The following is a 21,182-nucleotide window of genomic DNA, read 5'->3' as shown; positions in this document are numbered from 1 at the left end:
GATATATAAATTATACACTATATTATTATATGTTCTATAAAATCTATAAGTTCTAAATAAATATGTTCTTTATGTGTATATAGATACAACTATTCTGGGCATTATATTTGAGAAAGTGCATAACAAGGGTCAGTTTGCTTAGAAGGGGACAACCCATACCAGGGCAGACTGAACAAAATGGGGATATTCAGTTAGTTATCAAGCACCTGTAATGTTCTAGACACTGTGCTAAGCACTGGGGATACAAGGGGAAAAAAAGGTTAAAATAAAGCTGTTCTCAAGGAGCTCATAGTCTAATGTTCAGGCTAGAGATGAGCAGATGAAGAAACTGAAATGTTCACCATATACTAGTATAACAATGCAGAGGATAAATGGCTTCCTTGACCCCAGAGAGCAGGAGGAATAATGGGTAGAAGTTGATGAGGAACTGATTTCAACTTGATATGAAGACACACGGGGATATTCAACCTGATATAAGGACAAATCTAATTATTCTGTTGTTTAGTTATTTATAGTCATGTCTGACCTTTTATGACCCCTTTTGGGGTTTTCTTGGCAAAGATACTAGAGTGTTTTGCCATTTCTTTCTCCAGCTCATTTTACACATGAGGAAATGGAAGCAAACATGGTTAAGTGACTTGCCCAGGGTCACATAAGTGATCTGAGGCCAGATTCGAACTCAGGTCTTCTTGACCGCAGACTCAGCATTCTATCCACTGAGCCACCTAGCTGCCCTACCTAATCATTAGAGCTATCCAAAAAAGGAATGAAGAAGGGAATGAATTTGTCATCACTCGCAAACATTAAGCATGGTTAAATGTTGGTGATGATGTAGAGTAGTGATTTCAAACTCTACTGACATAGTCTTAAAACGTACATTATCTGTGTTTTGCTATATTTTTAATTGCGTTAAATATTTCCCAATTACACTTTAATCTGCTTTGGGCTGAGGGCAGGAATGCTGTGGGCCACATGAGATGTGCATGCTGCATGTTCAACACCTCTTCTGTATTGGAAGCTCCTGATCAGGTGTGAACTGGACTACTTGACATGTGAGATTCCTTCCAATTCTAAGACTCTTGAATTCTATTCCATTCACAGAATCAAGTAAAAATGGATCCAATGAAAACAGTTAAAATCCAAACCATAATACTACTCAGAAAGCAAGCATCCATTTCAAAACTGAAGGTCCATTTTCCATATCTCATTCTCCCTTGGAACACAGCAACAACTTACAAATCTAGTTTCATATTAAATATACTAAGACAACTACAGGGTAAAGATGGTACTAATAAAAGGGATCTGAAGTTTCAAAGGTGCTGTTGATAAGAAACATAGAATGCTACGCACACCAAAATAATAAAGAAATCTTTATTTCTTACAGAGAAGAAACAAATTAGATTTTTTGTTTGCCTGGATCTATCAAGGTACTGGCCATCTTAATCCTACTTAAAAGGTATAAAGTAACGCAAACATGTTAAATTACATAAAAGAAACAGAGCACCTGAATGTTGGGGACATTATGAAATTGCATGACAATCTCTCCTCTAACATTTCGTCCTGTTTCTACTATTTTAATCAAAATGTACTAGACCCAGAATGGGGAAACAACATGTTATATCCTCCCAATATATATCTGTACCTGTTTGGTTGCCTTATGACAGCAAGGTAGACATTTCTTTTATCAGAGTCTTCACCCAGGTCCAGTCCACTTTGTGAGTCCTCAGTGAATCCTACAATACCATTCTGAAGATCACTCCCTGAAAGATAAATTTTACATTGTAATGATACATATGTATTTAGGAAAAACTTTTAATCCATCACTCATCTGCTCAACACAGTGATACAAGTCACAATTTAGATGAGACCTAGAGCTCTCACAATTCAATGCTCAAAGCAGCCTATTCAGAAGGCTTCAATTAAAATTTAAATCTAGAAGATCATGGAAAGAGGGATCACATGGAGATGGAATTGATTTTGCTTCCTTCTTGCAATTTCTAATTGGGTTGATGTGGCAGAGGGGCATAATAAATGGTACAAATATTATTTTGCAGGCCAATTAAACTCATTTTATTCTTTAATACAGATAACATACTCCATTTAGGGCTCTAAATGTCACTAAGCCAGCAGGCATAGAATACAGTGAAAATGCTACACAACAAGATTTGAACTAAATAAACTGGAAAAATGATCAATAAAAAATGTAATTAATTCCTGTAAGAATAAGTGTGGCATAATAAATGTATGCAGCAGAAAAGTAAACTAAAGAGATATAAATCATGACATACGACCTTGGGTTCTGAAAGGCTTTGTAAGCAGAACACAATCACACTAACAGATTTTACCAATCTGAAATCTTACACAAAACTAGATTATTTATGCCAAGAAACAAGAAGATACAGAATAGACAACAGTTGTCACTCCCACCACTTCCATTATCATCTCTATGCACACAATTTCAGATTTTTGTCTCTAGCCCTAAGCTCTGTACTGAACACCAGTCTCATATTCTTTGTGTCCTGCCATCACCTCACACTCAACATGTGCAAAACAGAACTCATCATTCCCTACCTAAGTCCTGTTCCTCTTCCCTGCTTCCCTATTTCTCCTAAGAGTATGTATATTACCCCAGTCACTGAGATTTCCAAGTTCAGGGTCTTCTTTGACCCTTGCTAACCATCCAAACTTTACAAGTAAGTCCTGTTGTTTCTACCTCCCCAACATCTCTTCCTTCCCACCCTTCTCCTTTCCATTTCCTCTACTTCTCTTCTATGCCCTCATTACATCTCTCTTGGACTACTGTAATAAATACCCTTCTTCCAATGGATCTCCCTAACTCCATTCTTATTATTCTGCAATCTAGCCTCTGCAATCCAGCCTTTGCACCACTGCCAAACTGGTTTTCCCAAAAGCACGTGTCTGACCATGTCCCACACATGCTTAAAAACTGTCAGTGATTCTTCACCACCCACAGCATAAAATACAAACTGTTTAGCCTATTATTCAAAGCCCTTCACAGACCAGGCCCACTCTGTCCTTCTATCCTAACTTTATACTACTTCCCTTCCTACCTTCTTTATGCTAGGCAGACTAGGCTGCTCACAATTACTTGGTCCTATTTTTCTTTTCCCGGTATCAACATACAACCATTACTGTATATATTATATTTCCCATGTCTGAACTGCTGTCTCCTACACCTCCCCCCTGCTGCAGTCTTCCCTTTTTAAAAACTAGTTCAGTTACCAGCTCTTCCATGAATAAATATATCCCTACCTTTCCCTGGTGATCTCCCTCTCTTCTCCACTATTTGGACCTCTCCTAGATTCCTCATTATCTCTCATTCCCCATTTACAAGCTGTTGCCAAGGCCTATTGATTTCATTTTTGCAACATCTCCTGAATATGCCCACTTCTTTGCTCTGACCCTGCCACCTCTCTGATGCAAGCCCCCTCTTCACCTCACACTTGGACTACTGCAATAACCTGCTGGGGGGGGGGCTGCCTGCCTCAAGTCTCTCCCCACTCCAATTTCATCCTCTTTCAATCACTAAAGTGACTGTCATAAAGCTCAGGTCCAACCACGTCATTCCCCTTCTCAATGAACTATAGTGGCTTCCAACTCCACTGTCGCCAGGAGCAAATATAAAATGCTCTTTTTGACATTCAAAGACCTTCACATCCTAGCCCCTCTCCTACCTTTCCAGTCTTCGTACACCTTACTCCCCAACACATACTCTTTGATCCAGTGACACTGGCCTCCTGGCTTTTCACAAATTCTGTCTCTCGGCTCCAGGCATTCTCTGGCTGTCCCCCAGGCATGGAATGCTCTCCTCCCTCTACTCAGATGACTGACCTCCCTGGCTTCCTTTAAGTCCTAACTAAATCCCACTTTCTATAGGATGCCTTCTCTACCCCTCTTAATTCCAGGGCCTCCCTTCTAATTATTTCCTATTTTTCCTGTATATAGCTCACTTTGTATATATTTGTTTGCATGTGGTCTCCCCCATTAGATTATAAATTCCTGGAGGTCAAAGACTGTCTTTTGACTCTTTTTGTATTTCTGGTGCTTAGCACAGTGCTTGGCACATAATAGGCACTTAATAAATGTTTACTGATCAACAGACTGGTCGGGCTTATTATACCAAAATGTATTCGGGAGCTTAACTGTCTTGAGAGCTGATTGTTAAATTTTTAGTGTAAACACTTTCACTTCAGTAATAAGCAATGGCTACAAACTGGGGCTTGATTTGTTGTTTTGTTGATTGTCTAGACTTTAAAAAGTGTTAATAATACAGATTAGACTTAAAAGTATGCAAGCATATTTTTCCCTAGGAGAGTCTTGTTGCTAAATAATTACCACTGCATCTCTATATATTATATTAAACATTTTAGGGTGATAGAGAATTTGGGAGTTTTGATTTCATTAGTATAGGAAAGTCCCAGACAAATAAACTTCCTAATCAATGCAAGGTGATACTTTATTATATAGTTGTAGAGAGCTGCCCAGGACATCAAGAGGTTAAATGACTTGGTTAGGATCACACAGCTGGTATATGTAAGATGGCAAACTTGAACCTCAGTCTTTCTGACACTAAGGCCAGCTCTCTATGCACTATCCTACTATGCTCTAATACACTGCAGGATGTCATTGACACATATGTGTGTGTGTGTGTGTGGGTATACACACACACACACACAACAGAGAGAGAGACTTTTTAATAGTGTCTGTATTATACCCTATAATTTTTGGTCTGTACCTATGGTTTCCATGGCATAGGAATCTCCTCGTGAAAAAACATCACTACTATAAATATAGGCTAGTAACTTTTCTGCAACTAATAGTCTTAGAGATCTAAGAGAACTTGGAGACTATCATCTCAGAGTGTATTATGGTTGTCACAATAGTATTCTTATCTTCTACCCTCCACTGTAAGCTCCTTGAGGGCAAGAAAGGAATCTTCTTAGATTTCTGCATCCCTAACACCTACCACAGTGCAGTGAACATAACATGCTTCATTAATCCAAAATAATGTTAACATAAATAATATAAATTTGAGGAAGTAATTTTAGACATGATTTTACATTCATTATGAATTCCACAAGTATTTATGAAAAAAAAAAGACTTCCTGACAGTAACAAATATCTATTAGCTTTAGAATGGGTTGCTGAGAAAGTGTGTCAGATTTAATTCTCTTTCAAGGGTGTCAAGTAGAAGGAAGGAGGAATCATTAAAACAGGATAGGTTACCTGAGATTGTTTGTGTCCATCTAGAAGGAAGGGAGGTAAACAGGAAATACAAGATTTTGTCTACATCTATTATTCATATGCCGTAGAGTATGTAAATGACTCTGGGATGAGTGTGTACATTAAATATTCCCCTGGAGCTGTACTTAAGGATGCTAGCGTTCATGCTATTGGTAAAAAATTGCCTTAATGATGACATCTGGGCACCTCAAGTAGGCTTCCCTCAGAGGGAGCCTAAAGTAGACTTTCTTCTACCAATTTCTATATTAGGGTAGGTCATTTTTTCACCATCACCTATCAAACAAGAATGTCAAAAATACCTTTAATAATGATGGTTGCAAAAGCTGCAAATCCAATGTCATCCTTTCCTTTTATAATTTGGGCTCCACCCTGAGGGTTGGTGAGAAAAACATAAAAATATTCTTGTCCTTCTGGCTCATCATCATCCAAGATTTGAACATATACTTTATTTTCTCTTTCTCCATCCAGAAACGTAAGAATGAAAGAATGCTCTATAAAATCTTCTCCTTCATTGGCCCATGTAAGGTTAGAAATTCCATAGGCATCCTGAAAAGGAAATTCACCAGTTTCTCTCTGAGCACTTATTCCCCCATAAGTTTTAACAGCTATGCTGACATTACCGGTGAACCCACTAGTCCTTCGGACAAGAACTTCTACAGTACCAAGTGTACCATCCTTCGTATCTTCTTCAACATAAATGACAGGTGGCCCGAGACTAAATATTCCTTTCACGGAAGCATCAGTTATAGTGACCACATCAGGTTTCTCAGGCACAATTGCTCCATTCGTGAGAATGACAATGCCAGTTGCTTCAGGCACAAAGGTAACAATTTCAGTTGTCTGGGGAATGGCAGTAGTCTTGATGGTTTCAGGGGCAGTGATAACTGTGTGAGATGCAACAACAGCATCAGTAGCCTTAGGGAAAGCAGTAGTTGTTAGAGGGACAGCAGCATCAATCACACTTAGGCCATCATTGTCCAGTATAGTAATAACTGCAACACTGAAATCTGGATTTAAGCGTGGTTTCCAGTTAGCACCAAGCTGTTGCAAACCTTTGATTTCAACAGAAGTCAAATTGACATAAAAGACTTTTGCCATCTCAGGAAGTTGATTGTCGATGATAGTGATTTCAAAATCAACATCAGTCTCTAATTTTTTAAATATCAGTTCTCCATTGTGAACAGGCCCAAAATTTTCCAGAGGTTTTGCACTTCCTGCTGTAGTCTGATAGGTCACTTTAGTAAAGTCACCGTGGAAACCAAACAATCTCTGTACATTCAATCTGACTGTTTGTGCATCTTCTGATATTATGATATCTCTTGAGATGAGGGAAAACTGAAAGATTCCCATTGGCTCAATTTCAGCCACAGTAAATCCTTGTCTGAAAAGGAATAACATCCCCCCATCAAAGGTTTCATTAGTTGTTAAGAAGTAGCAGTTCTTCGGAAAAGATTAATCTTTCATGCGTATGTTTCTTAAAATTGATATGATTTCTTCAGAGTAATAAAAACCCTACATATTGGTTGATGAGGCTAATGCCCTTAACATTCTATCTAGAATGAAAGGTGTGCAACAATTTGCCAGAACTTGAGTGACTTTGGTTATATGGAGGACGATAAGGCCTTAGCTGAAAGGAATTAATATGACAGCCATCATGAAGGCTGCATTCATACATGCTTTTTAAGAATTCAGATATAAATAGGCAAAACATTTTACAAAATAAAAAGTTAGCATTATCTCTTCCCTGTCCCTTTGGATTCTATGTACAGAAGAGACACACATGTTTCAGGCAAATGAAGAACCCTAGCATGAATATAATATGAAACCATGTTCTTGCCATTTCTCTCCTTGTCTATAAATATGCCTGGTAGCCAAACATACCAACTATGTGGCATAGTGGATAAGTGCCAAGCCTGGACACTTACCAGCATACTGGGACCTGGGGCAAGTCGCTCAACCTTGTTTGCCATAGTTCTTCAACTGTAAAATGAGCTAGAGAAGGAAATGGCAAACCACTCCAGTATCTTTGCCAGGAAAACTTCAAAAGGGGTCACAAAGTCAAACTAAATAACAAAAATGCCCAAGTACATCTACTTAAGCCCATTGTCACTCTCCTGGGACGAGAAAAAGAAGGCAATCAGGTTCAATTTTATTTTTTAAAATTTATGTGCACTTTGCATAGTTTCATTGTTTTTCATCAAAACACAAAACGCTTTGAAAATGAAATATTAAATAATGTAAATGCCCTAAAATATAGGTAGTGCAACTCACAATAGATAGTAATGAAATAATCTTGGGGGCTGTGGCTTCCTCATAAGATCCCAGAAAGAACAAGTCCCTTACTGTGTATTTTTAGTTTGTAATATGTATAAACTATGCATAAATTATGGTCTATAGATAAATACTGTGAAGAGGTTCACAGGGTCACAGGATCATAGACAGGCTTTAGAGCCAAAAAGGACCTTAGATTGTCCCTGTCCAAATTCATAAAATGTTTAGTGTCATTAAAAATTATTAAGACTGTTGGCAGCGCATACCAATTTGGCTGTTTCCCTTCCTTCCTAATTTGTGGAAGCCATGCTACCAAAGTCTGAATATGTCACAATTCCCTTTAAATGAGTTTCAATGTTCCTCTGATGGTGCTTATTATCAACTAGAGATAACTCAATGTTTTGTTTTCTCTTAGACCTCTTTCGCAGTGTGTTTACATTCCTCTGTTGTTGTTCAGTCATTTCAGACTCTGTGACCTCATTTGATGTTTTCTTGGCAAAGGTACTGGGGTGGTTTGCCATTTTCTTCTCCAGCTCTTTTGATAGATGAGGAAACTGAGGCAAATAAGGCAGGGCCTAGCTAGTAAGTGTCTGAGGCCAGATTTGAATTTAGGTCTTCTTGACTCTGGGCCCAGCACTCTATCCACTGCACCACCTAGCTTCCCTACATTCCTCTAGGCCATGGCTTTTTTGTGAATGGACCAGTTTCCTCATTTCAGTCAGACTATACTTCAAAAGGAATGTGAATTCATGCCACTGTAGGTTCAACCCATTATTAGGCTCTAATAGACCATCTTTGTGAGTGACAGTAGCCCCAAAATAAAAAACACCTGTTTTAGCCTCCCCAAACTTATGTTAAGTTGGTCATTGGATAACAAATAGGAGATACTTGTCAGCTTAGTAGAGGCTATAGACAACTAATTGATGGTCACTTTAGTCTTACTTGTTTACTACAGGTAAAGATACAGCAGAGAAGCTAGGGTCACATACATACTAAAATGAAGTATCAGAGGAGGACTTTCATGGAGGTGGCATTCATATGTAATGACTTTATTTTAAAAAATAAAATTATAAGCTAGCCAGATTAACAGGTTTTAAAATCCAGTTTGCCAAGGACCCAAATTCACCACCATGGCTCACTTCTAATTTCAATAAATTGTTTCAGGTTGAGAGAAATATTTCAGTCTCCAACTTTTTTTCTATCAGGGGTTGGCAATCATTCAAAAGCGGCATGCTAAGTTGGCAACTTCTAGACTTTGGTATGCTGGGAATGGGGGAGGAAGACGTGACCTCAGGCCAATTCTCTCGCTTGAGAAGGAGCAGGACAGTGCTGTCTCTGATCACTTGTCAACCCTCTCAGCGGTGCTGGAAGAGGCACACGACTACAGACTTAGGACCAGAGGACTGTGAATTTCACAAGTAACAGAGAGGATGGTGTGGAAGAGACAACTAGGCTGCAGGCTACAGACACTCAGGTAACACGCCATCTTTAGGATACACTACTTCTGCCCTACGTTAAAACTGAAAGACGTCTTTATAAATCAAGGAAAGCTAACCGCTAACTTTTTCCATCCTGAAAAACAGATTCAGTTTAAATATCCGTCATCAGATGTTTTTATCCCTAATATCCATCTATAATGAGCTATTACAGTTGCTCACATGTGTCTTAATTTTATTTACCTCAGTCGAGCTCCCCCAGGCGTACTGCTCTGCACTATCGATAAGTGAATGATAAATGCCTCTGGTCGACCAGGTCGAGGAAGAGCAGCTAGCGACACTTCTTTCCTTTTCTCACCATGAGAAAATGTAAGAATACCTGCAAAGAAATATGAAAAAGAAGACAGGTGTATAGGCAGTTCTTAATTAAAGATTTAATTCTTATTAACACTGTGAAGAGACATATCAAAAACATGGAAAACTGAGAAAGAAGTAGGCCAGCCATACAACAAGAATTAAAGACAACAGATGAACAAAGAGATACTCTGATATGCTCAAGACAGCAAAAAAACAAACAAAAAAAAAACAACCCAGTAATAATTCCCTCCAATCCATTTGGCAGAGACATTATGGAGGATTTACAGATGATAAAAACAAACAAAAGACACGGACAAAAATGGTCACAGGACACACTTTTAAATTTAATCTTCATTATTAACATGTTCTCTATAACTTTAAGTCTAGACAATCAACAAAACAAATCAAGCTCTGATTGGTAGCATTTGCCAATTTCCAAGGCATAAATGCCCACACTGAAAATATAACTATCAGCTTTAAGGGCTCTTAGCTGGAGCCTGCCTGTAAGCAGGGAACTGCAACTTTTTTGTTTATTATGGGCCCCTTTGGCAATCTGGTATTCTTCCTAGAATAATGTTTTTAAATACATAAAATAAAATACACAGAGTTGCCAAGGAAGCTAATTATATTGAAATGCAGTTGTCCAAATATTTAAAAAAAACAAGTTCATAGACCTCAGTTTAAGAACCCCTGCTGTAGAGCTTCAAGTCACATGGAGAAACAAGTGTGTGTGAGTGGGGATGGGGAGTGATACAGACACATGCAAATAGATGGTCACAGTTTACCAACAAAGGAAATTAAAAATAACATCTTTTTGAAAATCATATATATCTGCCTATACATGCACAATGGGGAACTATAGCAATTTACAGTGAATTCAAATCCAAATATACTTGTGCCTCGCTTTTTCAAGTGAAAGAAGAGCATGGTTTATTATTACTTTCCTTCTACTTCTCTAAAACCTTGTTATCAATAGGAGAGGGAGATGAAGGTGAATCACTCATGGCAGAATGACAATTCTCAGAGAGAAGCCCCTGGGTGGGCAGGTAAAGGGAGAGTGGTACTTTCAGTGGGAAAACAGTTCCTGGCTATGTTCCTCTGCTCCCTGAACACTCCAAGAAACTGAGGAGAGCTGAATGTTGTAGTCAGGGAGGGGGCATACCAGGGAATATACAAGATCTATGGGGTAAGGCTTCTAAGACTACTGGCAAAGAATGCCTGAAGATAAAATTGGATTTTTTGAAACCTTTTTGAAAGGTTGCATTTTTTTCCTAGCAGGTATATTTATAAATTGGTAGTGATTTTGACAATTACAATCTCATGTTTAAGCACAGGAATATGTATATAAAGAAAATCTATATGACTCTTAATAGCCTAATTGGTATTGATTGGAGAGGGGGAGATGTTGGAGTCTGGGATACCAATTAGGAGGCTATTAGAATAATCAAAGCAAAAGGTGATAAGATCTTGAACTGGGTTGGCTGTGGTATGAATAGGGAAAATGTTATACAGTTGAGATATAAATACTTGTAGACAAAATCAACAGGTCTTGGGAACTGACTAAATATTGGTAGGCAGAGGATGGGATAAAAGACAGGGAAGAATTAAGTATAATTATAAGAGTATGATCCTGAGTAACTAGTTGGATAGTGATGCCCTAAAAAGACACAGGAAAGCTTGGAAAGGGCAGATTTAGGTACAAGAGGAAGCAGGGAATTTGAAGATTTTATGCAGAAAGACAGGGTGAACAAAAGGTTCTCTCCTAGTTTCCAGCTACAATGATGGCAGCTGTCTGACCCAGGCAGCAGAATTGTCAACACCTGCTCAAGCCAGATAGTTACCATGACTTGAACAGGGCCAGTCAGATGAAAATCTTTATCTGTAATTGCCCAGAGGCTTAAAACATTGCATATAATCCAGATAAGGGAGGCAGCCAGTGGCTCAGTGGAGAGAACACTAGCCCTGGAATCAGGAACAACTGAGTTCAAATCCAGCCTCAGATACATTCTACCTATGTGATACAAGGCAAGTCACTTAACCTCTGCCTGACAAAATAGGTCCACTGGAGAAGGAAATAGCAAACCATTCATCTTTGCCAAGAAAACCCCAAATGGGATCACTAAGGATCGACTGTGACTGAACAACAACAACGAGACTCTTTGAAACCTCTCTCTGCATGCATCCAGTGATGTCATATTTCCCTCCTGGCTGCTCTTTCACAGGCATCCTCCACTGCTGTAATGTGAGCTTATCACCATTCAATAAAAATGCTATTTTATGAGCAGTAAGACTGGGATGGGAAGGGGAGAGAGGAATAAAAGGCTTCACTTTGAGCATGTGGAGTTTGGGATGCTACCAGGACATTCAGATAGAGATATCCAACAGGCAATTAAAAGTCACAGGACTCAAATTGAGGAGAGAGCATACAGCATGTTGAAGGAGAACCTGAAAGAGAAGGAAGTACCAGGGAGTTAAAGGAAGGGGAGAGCATCCAGGGAGAAGAAGTGAACAAAAGATGCACAGTGGATACCAGCCTGGGCCTGGCCTCAGGAAGACCTGAGTTCAAATACAGCTTCAGAGACTCATTAGCTGCGTCATCCTGGGCAAGTCACTTAACCTCTATTTGCCTCAGTTTCCTCATATATAAAATGGTAATAATAATCACACTTAACTCCGAAGGTCGCTGGGAGGGCAAATGAGATAATAATTGTAAAGCTCTTACCGCAGTGTCTAGCACATAGTAGGTGCTATATAAATATCAGCTAAGAGAAGCCCATTGTAATTAGTAGTTAGGAGATCATTTGTGACCATGAAATCGTTGGTAACTTCAGTAAAATGGTAGGATAAGAAACCAGAAAATGAGTGCATTTTGAAGAAGTGTCGCAGGTAAGGATAGACAGATTTATGGGAGCATGGCAGGGAAAGGAAGAAGAAACAGATCTAGAGGGCATAGCAAGATTGAATGAAAGTTTTGTTTTTGTCAAAAAAGGAGCCAGTAGATGTGGATAAACAGAAAATGACAGATGGTTGAAACACCTGGAGAAAGCTTCTAGAAAACAGACTCAGTTACAAGTAGAGGGATTAATCACGGAAAGTAGGAGGGAGATCCTTCCTCAAAGACTGCACCAAAGGCAGAGAGAATGGAAATCTATTTAGAGTGGTTCTGAGGTAGGGAATAGAGGAAAAGAGTTGAATATGGATGACCTTGATTTTCTTAGTAAAGTAGTAAAAAAAGCACAACTAATGAAAGAGCGAATGGTACTGGGGTTATTGGGAATTAAGAAAAAAGAAGGCTTGGAACATCCTTCATAGGGATCATGATAAAGGATCAATTAGGGAAGAAAAAAAGGCCCTAGGTAGTATCTAGGCAGAATGGGCCCAAACCACAGCAAGACACATGGCCAAAGAATTTCTACAGAAGGAGGGACCTATATGTTAATGTGATCTAAGATCTTCCCCACCCATTCAATAGGCCTCAGGTGGGCCTAGGTGGGAAAGCTTGATTATATCTTTGGTTGTAAGTAGGCCTAAAGCCTAAAGCCTCTACTTACTAGGCGCTAAGCCAATGTGGGTGTGAAGCCCTCAGGGCCCTGAGGGGAGTTGCTAAGACCAGAGCCAATGGTATGTGCACTGAGTTCTAGTCAATCATGAATTCAGCCAATCACAGACCTGAGTTCTAGCCAATCAGATGCTGGCTAGGACTGTATAAAAGGAGAGCCCAGACCTGAAAAAGAACAGAATTGAAGAGGAAGAGAATTGAAGAGGTGAAGAGAACTGAAGAAGAGCAGGACTGAGAGCAGCAGGACTGAGAGGAAGACATTGAGGCAACAGATATCAAGAGCTCACTAAGGAACAGACACTGAAGAGAACCAGCAGAAGAGAGTGCTATGAGGGGCGTTAGGATTTGTGAGTGATTGTTTACAGGAAGGCCCTAGCAGGGGGGAAGGTTACAGGATGACTTGGTTCCTTGCTATAACACTGTATTATAATTTCCTTGTTTCTACATTGAGGTAGGCTTACTGGTTTTGGAATCAATTGCTACTACATTGAATTGGGGGTATTGGTTCTCGGATTTGATCCTCTGGAATCTAAATAAATGTTATACTTCCTCGGCCTTCTACATAAAGAGTTTTTCATGCTTTGCAATCCCGAATCATTCAGGCATGTTCATGGTCATCCTTGAGGTCATGAATCTTGCCTTACTGATATACTCTATTAGCAAAAGACTATGAGAGCATATAAGAAAGACTGGACTTTACCAGGAATGCTGGCTGGATCAACATAAGGATGACTATAAATATAATAAACAATATAAATAATTTTTAAAACAGCATCCTATATGAATAGATGCTGAAAGTCTTTTGACAAAGGCCTAACCTTTGCTTTTGTTTAAAAATGTTAGAAAGCATAGGAATAAGTGGACCACTCCTTAATATAGTAAATAATACCAAGAACAAACATTGTAAGTAATGGAGAAAAGTTGGAGACCTTTCCAGTAAGATAAGAGATAAAGCAAGGATGCCCATTATCACCACTATTTAGCACAGACCTAGAAATGCTAGCTAGAGTAATAAAACAATAAAAAGAAATAGAGGAAATATCTACAGGCAAAGAGGAAATTAAATTATCACCTTTTTGCAGATAATATAATGGGATACATAGAGCTCAACAGAGTCAACTAAAAAATTAACTGAAACAATAAAAATCAGCAAAGTTTCAGTATGTAGAATGAATCTATATAAATCATTAGCATTCTTGTATATTACAAACAAAATCCAGCACGAAGAGCTAGAAAGAAAACTATATTATATTTATACATCTATATCTATATCTACATATTTATATTTATATATTATTTATATTTATATGTAACATTATAAAATATTTGGGATTCTATCTACTAATACACATCCAATAACTATTTGAATCCAGTTATAAAACAATCAGAGAAATAATAACTGCTCCTAAATAACTGGAGAAAGATTAATGGATAATGGATAAAGCCAATATCATAAGTGTAACACTATTAGTTAAATAAACTTAGTTATTCAGTGTGATATCAATGAAACTACCAAAGGATTATTTTATAGAGCTAGAAAAAAAATTAATAAGAAAGAAAATTCATCTGGAAGAACAAAAGGTCAAGAATCTCAAGAGCAATAGTGAGGAAAAAATGAGAAGGAAGGAGGCCCATCAGTACCAGATATTTATCTATTTTATAAAGATGTAATCATTAAAACAATTTGGTAATGGTTAAAGATAAAGATATTGACCAGTGGGATAGATTAGGTATACAACATATGGAAGTAAACACAATAGCAAATTGTTTGAAAAACACAAAGACCTGAGTTTCTGGGCTAAGGATTAATTTCTCTGACAAAAACTTCTTGGAAAATTGGAAAGCAGTTTGTCTGAAGTTAGGTGTTGAAAAGCATCATATGCTGCGCAGGCTGCATGTGGCCTGCAGTGTGATTTATGCGGCCCACCTACAAGCATAGAAATTTACATAAATGCTTTAGTAAATGAAACCGAGCTACAGTAGAGCTCTCACTAAGATGGCAAATCAAAATATATTGTCTACTACTTCAATAAAAACCTAAGGTTGGACAGCCCTGTTATACTGTGTACCAATATAAACTCCAAATTGATACATGACTTAGACATAAAAGGTGACATCATAAGCAAATCAGACTAGCAATGAATTTATTACCTTTCAATTCTACAGATAGGGGAAGTGTGAGTAATCAAACAAGGCAGAGGGGGTAATAGAATAAAAAGTGCACAATTTTGATCACATAATATTGAAAGGTTTTACCCAAAACTAATGAAGTTAAAATTAAAATGGAAATAAGTAATTGGGAAAAGAGCTTTGCAGCAAATTTCTCTGATGAAGGTCTCATGTCAAATATTAATAAAGAAGTGATTCAAATTTATAAGACTAAAAGTCATTCCTTGATTGTTAAATGGTCAAAGGATTTGAACAAGTGGTTTTTGAAGAAACAAATTCAATCTATCAACACCATATGAAAAAATGCTCCAAATTGCTATGAATCAGAGAAACGCAAATTTTTAAAATTCTGATATTCTACCACACACATAAAATTGGCAAAGATTACAAAACAAGAAAATGACAAATGTTGGAGGGGCTATGGAAAACAGACACATTAGTGCACTATTCAGGAAACTGAGAGTTGGTCTCACCATTCTGAAAAGCAATTTGGAATTTTCACTGCAATGTCATTAAATTCTGCATAACCTTTGACTTAACTATGTCACAACTAGGTCTATATCACAAAGAGATCAAAGAAAGAGGAAAATAACATCATATATAGAAATACAGATATGAGCTCTTTTTATAGTAGCTTAGTCCGTCAATTGGAGAATGGCTCAATGAGTTGTGGTAAATAATCATGGTGGAATACTATTGTGCTATATGAAATGAAGACCTCGTTGATTTTAGAAAAACATGGACAGACTTGGATGAAATAATGAAGAACTAAATGTGCAGAACCAAGAGAATGTGTATACAGTAGCAGCAATATTGTTTTAAGAACACCTTTGAGTGAATAAGTCATTTTGATTATTATAAATACCCAAATTAACTACAAAGGATATATGAAGGAAGATATTATCTGTATCCAGAGAAAGAACTGATGAACAGAAGTATACATAGAATGAGAGAGAATATAGAACAGCCCAGTTGAGATCAGATATTTTACACAGAAATATATATATATGCATTATATATGTGTGTGTGTGTGTATACACATATATGTTTGTGCCTAATAGCAGCCATCTCTAAGGTAGGGAGAAGGAAGAGGAAAAGAAGAAATTTACAAGATAACCTTATTATATATTTAAAAGGAATAGTAAGCTATCCATAACATATTTACAGCTTCATGTGCAACCATCTTTTTTATTACATTATGTTATGGAAATGCTTGTTTTATTCCATAAATTAAAAATTAAATAAATAAAAATTTTAAAATAAGCCCTGAAAAGTAAGAGAGTTCTCATTCATTAGAGAATGGCTAAACAAAGTATGATAAATGAATGTAATGAGATACTATTATGAAAGGATGAAAGGGATGAGTTCAGAGAAACCTAGGAAAACTTGTATGAACTGATAAGAGTAAAGTAAGCAGAACTAGGAGAAAAATTTATAAAATGACAACAATATTATAAAGAAAAACAACTTCAAAGACTGTATTAAACAATACAATGACAAACCATGAGTCCTTGACACTAAAGATGAAATACACTACCCACCTCAGGCTGAAGAGATATGGACTTACGATATAGAATGAGATCTACATTTTGGCCAATGTGGGAACTTGTTTTGCAGAACAATGTACATTTGTTATGAAGGCTTTGTTTTTACTTCTTTTTAAAAAATTGTTCAATGAGTGGGAAGGGGGAGGGAGAGATTATGAATACATATTAAATAAATTAATGGATGGCTATATGATAAATAAATGGAAGGAGGGGAGAACAGCACAGTTGATATCAGAGAACATGAATTTGTAGTGGACACAATCATGAGGGTCACGTGAATTCCTACAGCATTGTTCACCAGTTTGGGAAAGCATATGGTGATGGTAATTCAGGCACGACGACTGAAAGGATATGAATGGTGGAATCATGAAGGGGCCAGGGATTCAAGGGTGCAGGGCAGTTAACTATAAGATGAACTAAGAAGGGAAGGGAGGGAGGCCAGAGCAGTAGAAGTACAAAGAGGGACAGAATAACTGGAGGTCAGAGTGAAGAAGAAGAGTTCTGAAATGACTACAATAATTTAAAGGAAAATGACAACAGAAGATAGTAGAATTCAGATCGATGCTATGACTAGTCTTGCCCTCCAGAGAAATGATAATGAAGAACACCTTCCTCTTCATTCCCCTACAGTTTTGCTATCGCTAGGGAATTAAAAGTGAAAATTTAATAAAAAAGATGAAGATAATGAAGTGCTTTAGTGAAGGGGGAATCTCCATTATGGCTTGGAATCCCAGAAAATAATGGCTGGGAAAAAATAGGAAAGTAATTGTGACAACAGTCCTCTCAAATAACGTCAAATCTTTAAAAAAATTAATTGTAGTATATGTTAAAACATCTGCCATATTATAATCATGTAAAAGTACGCCAATATTCACACAGATATTTTTAAATAGAACTCTATTCTCAATTAGAATTCTATTTTAAAAATAACTTTAAGGGCTCACTAGGAACTAGAGTGTATCTTGTAGTAGTAGAGAAGCCCTAATTCTTGAGTTAAAGAAAAAAAAATTATTTTCTCTATAAAGAAGAAATTTTATTAGTTTTTAAATGACTATGTCTTAAATTAGTGACCTCCTGTCAACTTACATTCCAGTTCCAAACCACTCTAACTCACTGGTCCTAGTCTTCTTCACTAATCTCCAAATTGTTTGGCCCAAGGTCCCCCTCCAATTTCCCAGCCCATTCCCAGAGTTGCGATCAGGCTATTTCCACCTTATGTCCTCTCATCCTACTCCTGAAGTGACTTCCCACTCTACTACTAGCTGACTTGTGAATTCCTGCTTTCTAAGGCCTTGCTGCTTCTTTTCATTATGCAGATAGCTAAGACACTAAGAATCTACTACCTCAGAATGAAGTACCTTGAGAAATAGGTTTTCTATTGGATCACCTCTAGTGTAGATGTCAAAACAGATATATTTCTGGACAGGCCTCCCAGAAGTCCAGGCAACCTTTCCCAACTATGGTAAAAGGTAGCTCATTATTAGCATTAAGCAGTCTGGTGTACTTCTGGGGCTCAACAGAATATAACCTGGTAGCAGCCCTTCGAAATTCAGTCAAACACCTACAGTACTATAGGTCTGAATATTTAAAAATTACACTTACCAAATTTTGGTATAATGTTACCTATGTCAACAAACCCAGGAATTTCTAAACTGGAAGGATAGCCAGAACTCCAGGTAACAGTAACAGAACCATAGGTACCTCTCCTGGATATGATAGCTAAGCTTGTGCCACTATTGATGTTGGAAAGTTGAAAAGCAGTAGAATCAAATCCAACCTAGGATAGAAAGGGAAAAAAAGATGAAGAATATATCATAGCTTTGTAAACTGAACAGTCATATATTTCCTAAACGAAGAAAAGGTTGCATATAGGTGGTTTATTTTAAGAACCTCCATCTTGGTGGAAAAGTCTACCAAATGATATCTTACATCTTGAAATTCTTTCTCTCCCACCCCCCATATGCAAATATATACATCCATACATATATATATATATATGGATATATATATATATATCCATACATATATGGATAGTTTCATGATTTGAATTAAGGATTTCAGATTTCTGAAAATAAAAAATTTAATCATTCATACATTTATTATCTCCTTCAACTAATGTGGGTAAATATACTACAAAATGGAGGGTTGAACAAGTAGTGACATTCTAATGAGGCAGATTCAGGAGTTAACTAGAACAAAGATAATACATGAAACCAAAGAATATCAGTATAATATAAAGACACCAATTCTTCCATTTTAACACAGAAGTCACGAACAACCTCCTTTCTTAAGTGAAGGAAACCACACACACACACAAAACTTAGCCTGAACTAAACTTGAATTTCACTTAAATTTAAGAGTAAATCTTGTGCGTAATTGTAAAGTCCTGTATACATTTTAAAGTAATTTTGTAAATAAATAAATTTACCAAAGTTTCCTTATATGCAAAGTAAGAGGATTGGACAACATGATTTCTAAGATCTTTTTCAACTTTAAAATTCTTGCATTCATTCAGTCAAATTTATTAAGCATCTATTACATGTCAAGCACTATGGCAGACACTGGGAATACAAAGAAAAAAAATCCTTGTCCTCAAGGAACTTATTACAGGGGTGGGGGAGGTGGAACAAAATGTCCAAAGAAAAATATAAAGTAGATCCACTGTAACATCCAGTAAGGTGGGCACTAGCAACTGCGGGATTCAGGATCGGTTCCGTCTAGGAGGTGGCACTTGAGTGGAACTTTGAAGGAAACCAGGGATGCTACAAAGCAGAGGTGAAAAGGGAGTGAATTCCAGACACAGGGGACAAGCCAGCGAGATGGCAAGGATACATAAAATGGCATGTAATGGATCAGGAACTACAAAAAAAAAAAAAAGCCCGTTTGGCTGGAACAAAACATGTTTGAAGGAGAGAAATGTTCAACGGTGAAAAAAGGTGAAATGGTGAAAGGTGAAAAGCTTCAAAATCCAAACAATGAATTTGCATTTTATCCTTGAGCTTCCTGCACAGGGGAATCACATGATCAGACTAGTGCCTTAGTAATATCAATTTTGCAAGGGTGTGGAAGAAAGAAGAGAGAATTGGTGCATGGAGAACAATTAAGAGGCTAAGCTAATTCTCCAGAAGAGTGGATGAGAGCCTGAACTGGGGTAGTAGCCCTGAGAGTAGAGACGAGACAGATGGGAAAGCGACTGAAGTAGTAACGTTGACAAGACTTGGCAACTGATGGGATATGAAAGGTGACCCAAGGTCGCCTCTGAGGCTGTGAGCCTGGGTGATTCTATGTTCCTCTTTAGTTTCTTCTTTTCAAGGAGATCAGAACTGGACAAAGATACCTCTGGGACATTAAAATCTTTATGCTGTAAAAGTAAACTCTACATCCTGATCCAAGCAAGCACTTCCCAATGATACCATCTGGAGATAATACACCAAACAAGGCAACAACATAGGCTGTGCTTCAGTTTCTGTAAAATCACAGCTTATTAATGATCTAGACGATGTATCTTTTTATAGATTGGATGCATTATTTCGTAGGCATGATGCACTCCTCGTTAGGAAACTCCTTTAACTGATGCAGATCAGGGCTTGCCCTAAAATTTATAATCTTAAGAGGGCTGTGCTGGACACTGAAAAGACAGCTAGCTGGTACAGCAGATACAATCAGAACCTGGGGGAAGAAAGACCTGGGTTCAAATCCTTCCTCACACATTTATGAGCTGCGTGGCCCTGGGCAAATCATTTGACTTCTGCCTCCAGTTACTTTTCTGCAAAATGGTGATAATAACAGTACCTATCTCCCAAGGCCGTTAGAAGGATAAAATTAGATAACACTCATAAAATGTTTTACAAACCTTAAAAGGCTATGAAGATGCTGCTATTATTATATCATTAGTTGTTGTTGTTACTGAAAAGTTAAATGACTTATCCAGGGTCACACAATGAGCAGGTATCAGAGGCAAGACCTGAACTGAGAGCTTCCTAATTTTGAGTCCAGTTTTCAATCCACTCCACCATGGTGACTGCTGGACAGATATATACTGTCGATATCAATGTTATCCCCTTCTCCCAACTTAGGATAATAGGGGGTAAAAAAAAGAGAGGTCCTTATAACGCAGTCAGTTGGTCAATAAGTATTTATTAAGTACCTACTATGTGCCAGGACCGTGCTAAGCACTAGAGATACAAAGAAAGGTACTACACAGCTTCTGCCCCCAGTCAAATCCACATCAAGAGGTCACATATGGAGGAAGGCACATGGTGGGCTCCCATCATAAGCAGACTGGCACCCCAAAAAAGCCAAAAGCTTTGCACCACTTCAGCCAGTCATCACTTCACACTGTGTTCCCTGCTCCACATCTCCAGAGATCATGGGTTTAATGAAAAGAACCTGGCATGCGTGTACACAGACACACACAGACAGTCCCTGAGCAACAATATATAAATGTGCCTGGTGACTCATTCCCTGACCTGCACCTGGCAGGAGGTGTTCCACTACACACAGACACTTGACAGTGCCATAGGGTAATGAAACTTGGGGCCATCCCAGAGAGAGGGATTGGGCTTGGTGAAATATTCC

General features: G+C 37.8%; 1 protein-coding gene across 1 annotated transcript in view; it reads right to left on the bottom strand.

Moving 5' to 3' along the window:
- ADGRV1 (adhesion G protein-coupled receptor V1) overlaps nucleotides 1-21,182 on the bottom strand; it is a 727,941-nt gene that overhangs the window by 488,562 nt on the left and 218,197 nt on the right. Inside the window, exons 72-75 of the mRNA XM_036763404.1 lie at nucleotides 18,207-18,381; nucleotides 9,216-9,351; nucleotides 5,565-6,646; nucleotides 1,643-1,760 (exon numbers count right to left, since the gene is read on the bottom strand). Of these exons, the coding sequence (XP_036619299.1) occupies nucleotides 1,643-1,760; nucleotides 5,565-6,646; nucleotides 9,216-9,351; nucleotides 18,207-18,381 (1,511 nt within the window). The remainder of the gene's footprint in view (nucleotides 1-1,642; nucleotides 1,761-5,564; nucleotides 6,647-9,215; nucleotides 9,352-18,206; nucleotides 18,382-21,182) is intronic.

The sequence above is a fragment of the Trichosurus vulpecula genome, chromosome 1 (assembly GCF_011100635.1).
Source record: "Trichosurus vulpecula isolate mTriVul1 chromosome 1, mTriVul1.pri, whole genome shotgun sequence".
Classification (NCBI taxonomy): domain Eukaryota; kingdom Metazoa; phylum Chordata; class Mammalia; order Diprotodontia; family Phalangeridae; genus Trichosurus; species Trichosurus vulpecula.
Note: the sequence above shows the minus strand (reverse complement) of the source record. Positions and strands in the feature narration are given on the sequence as shown.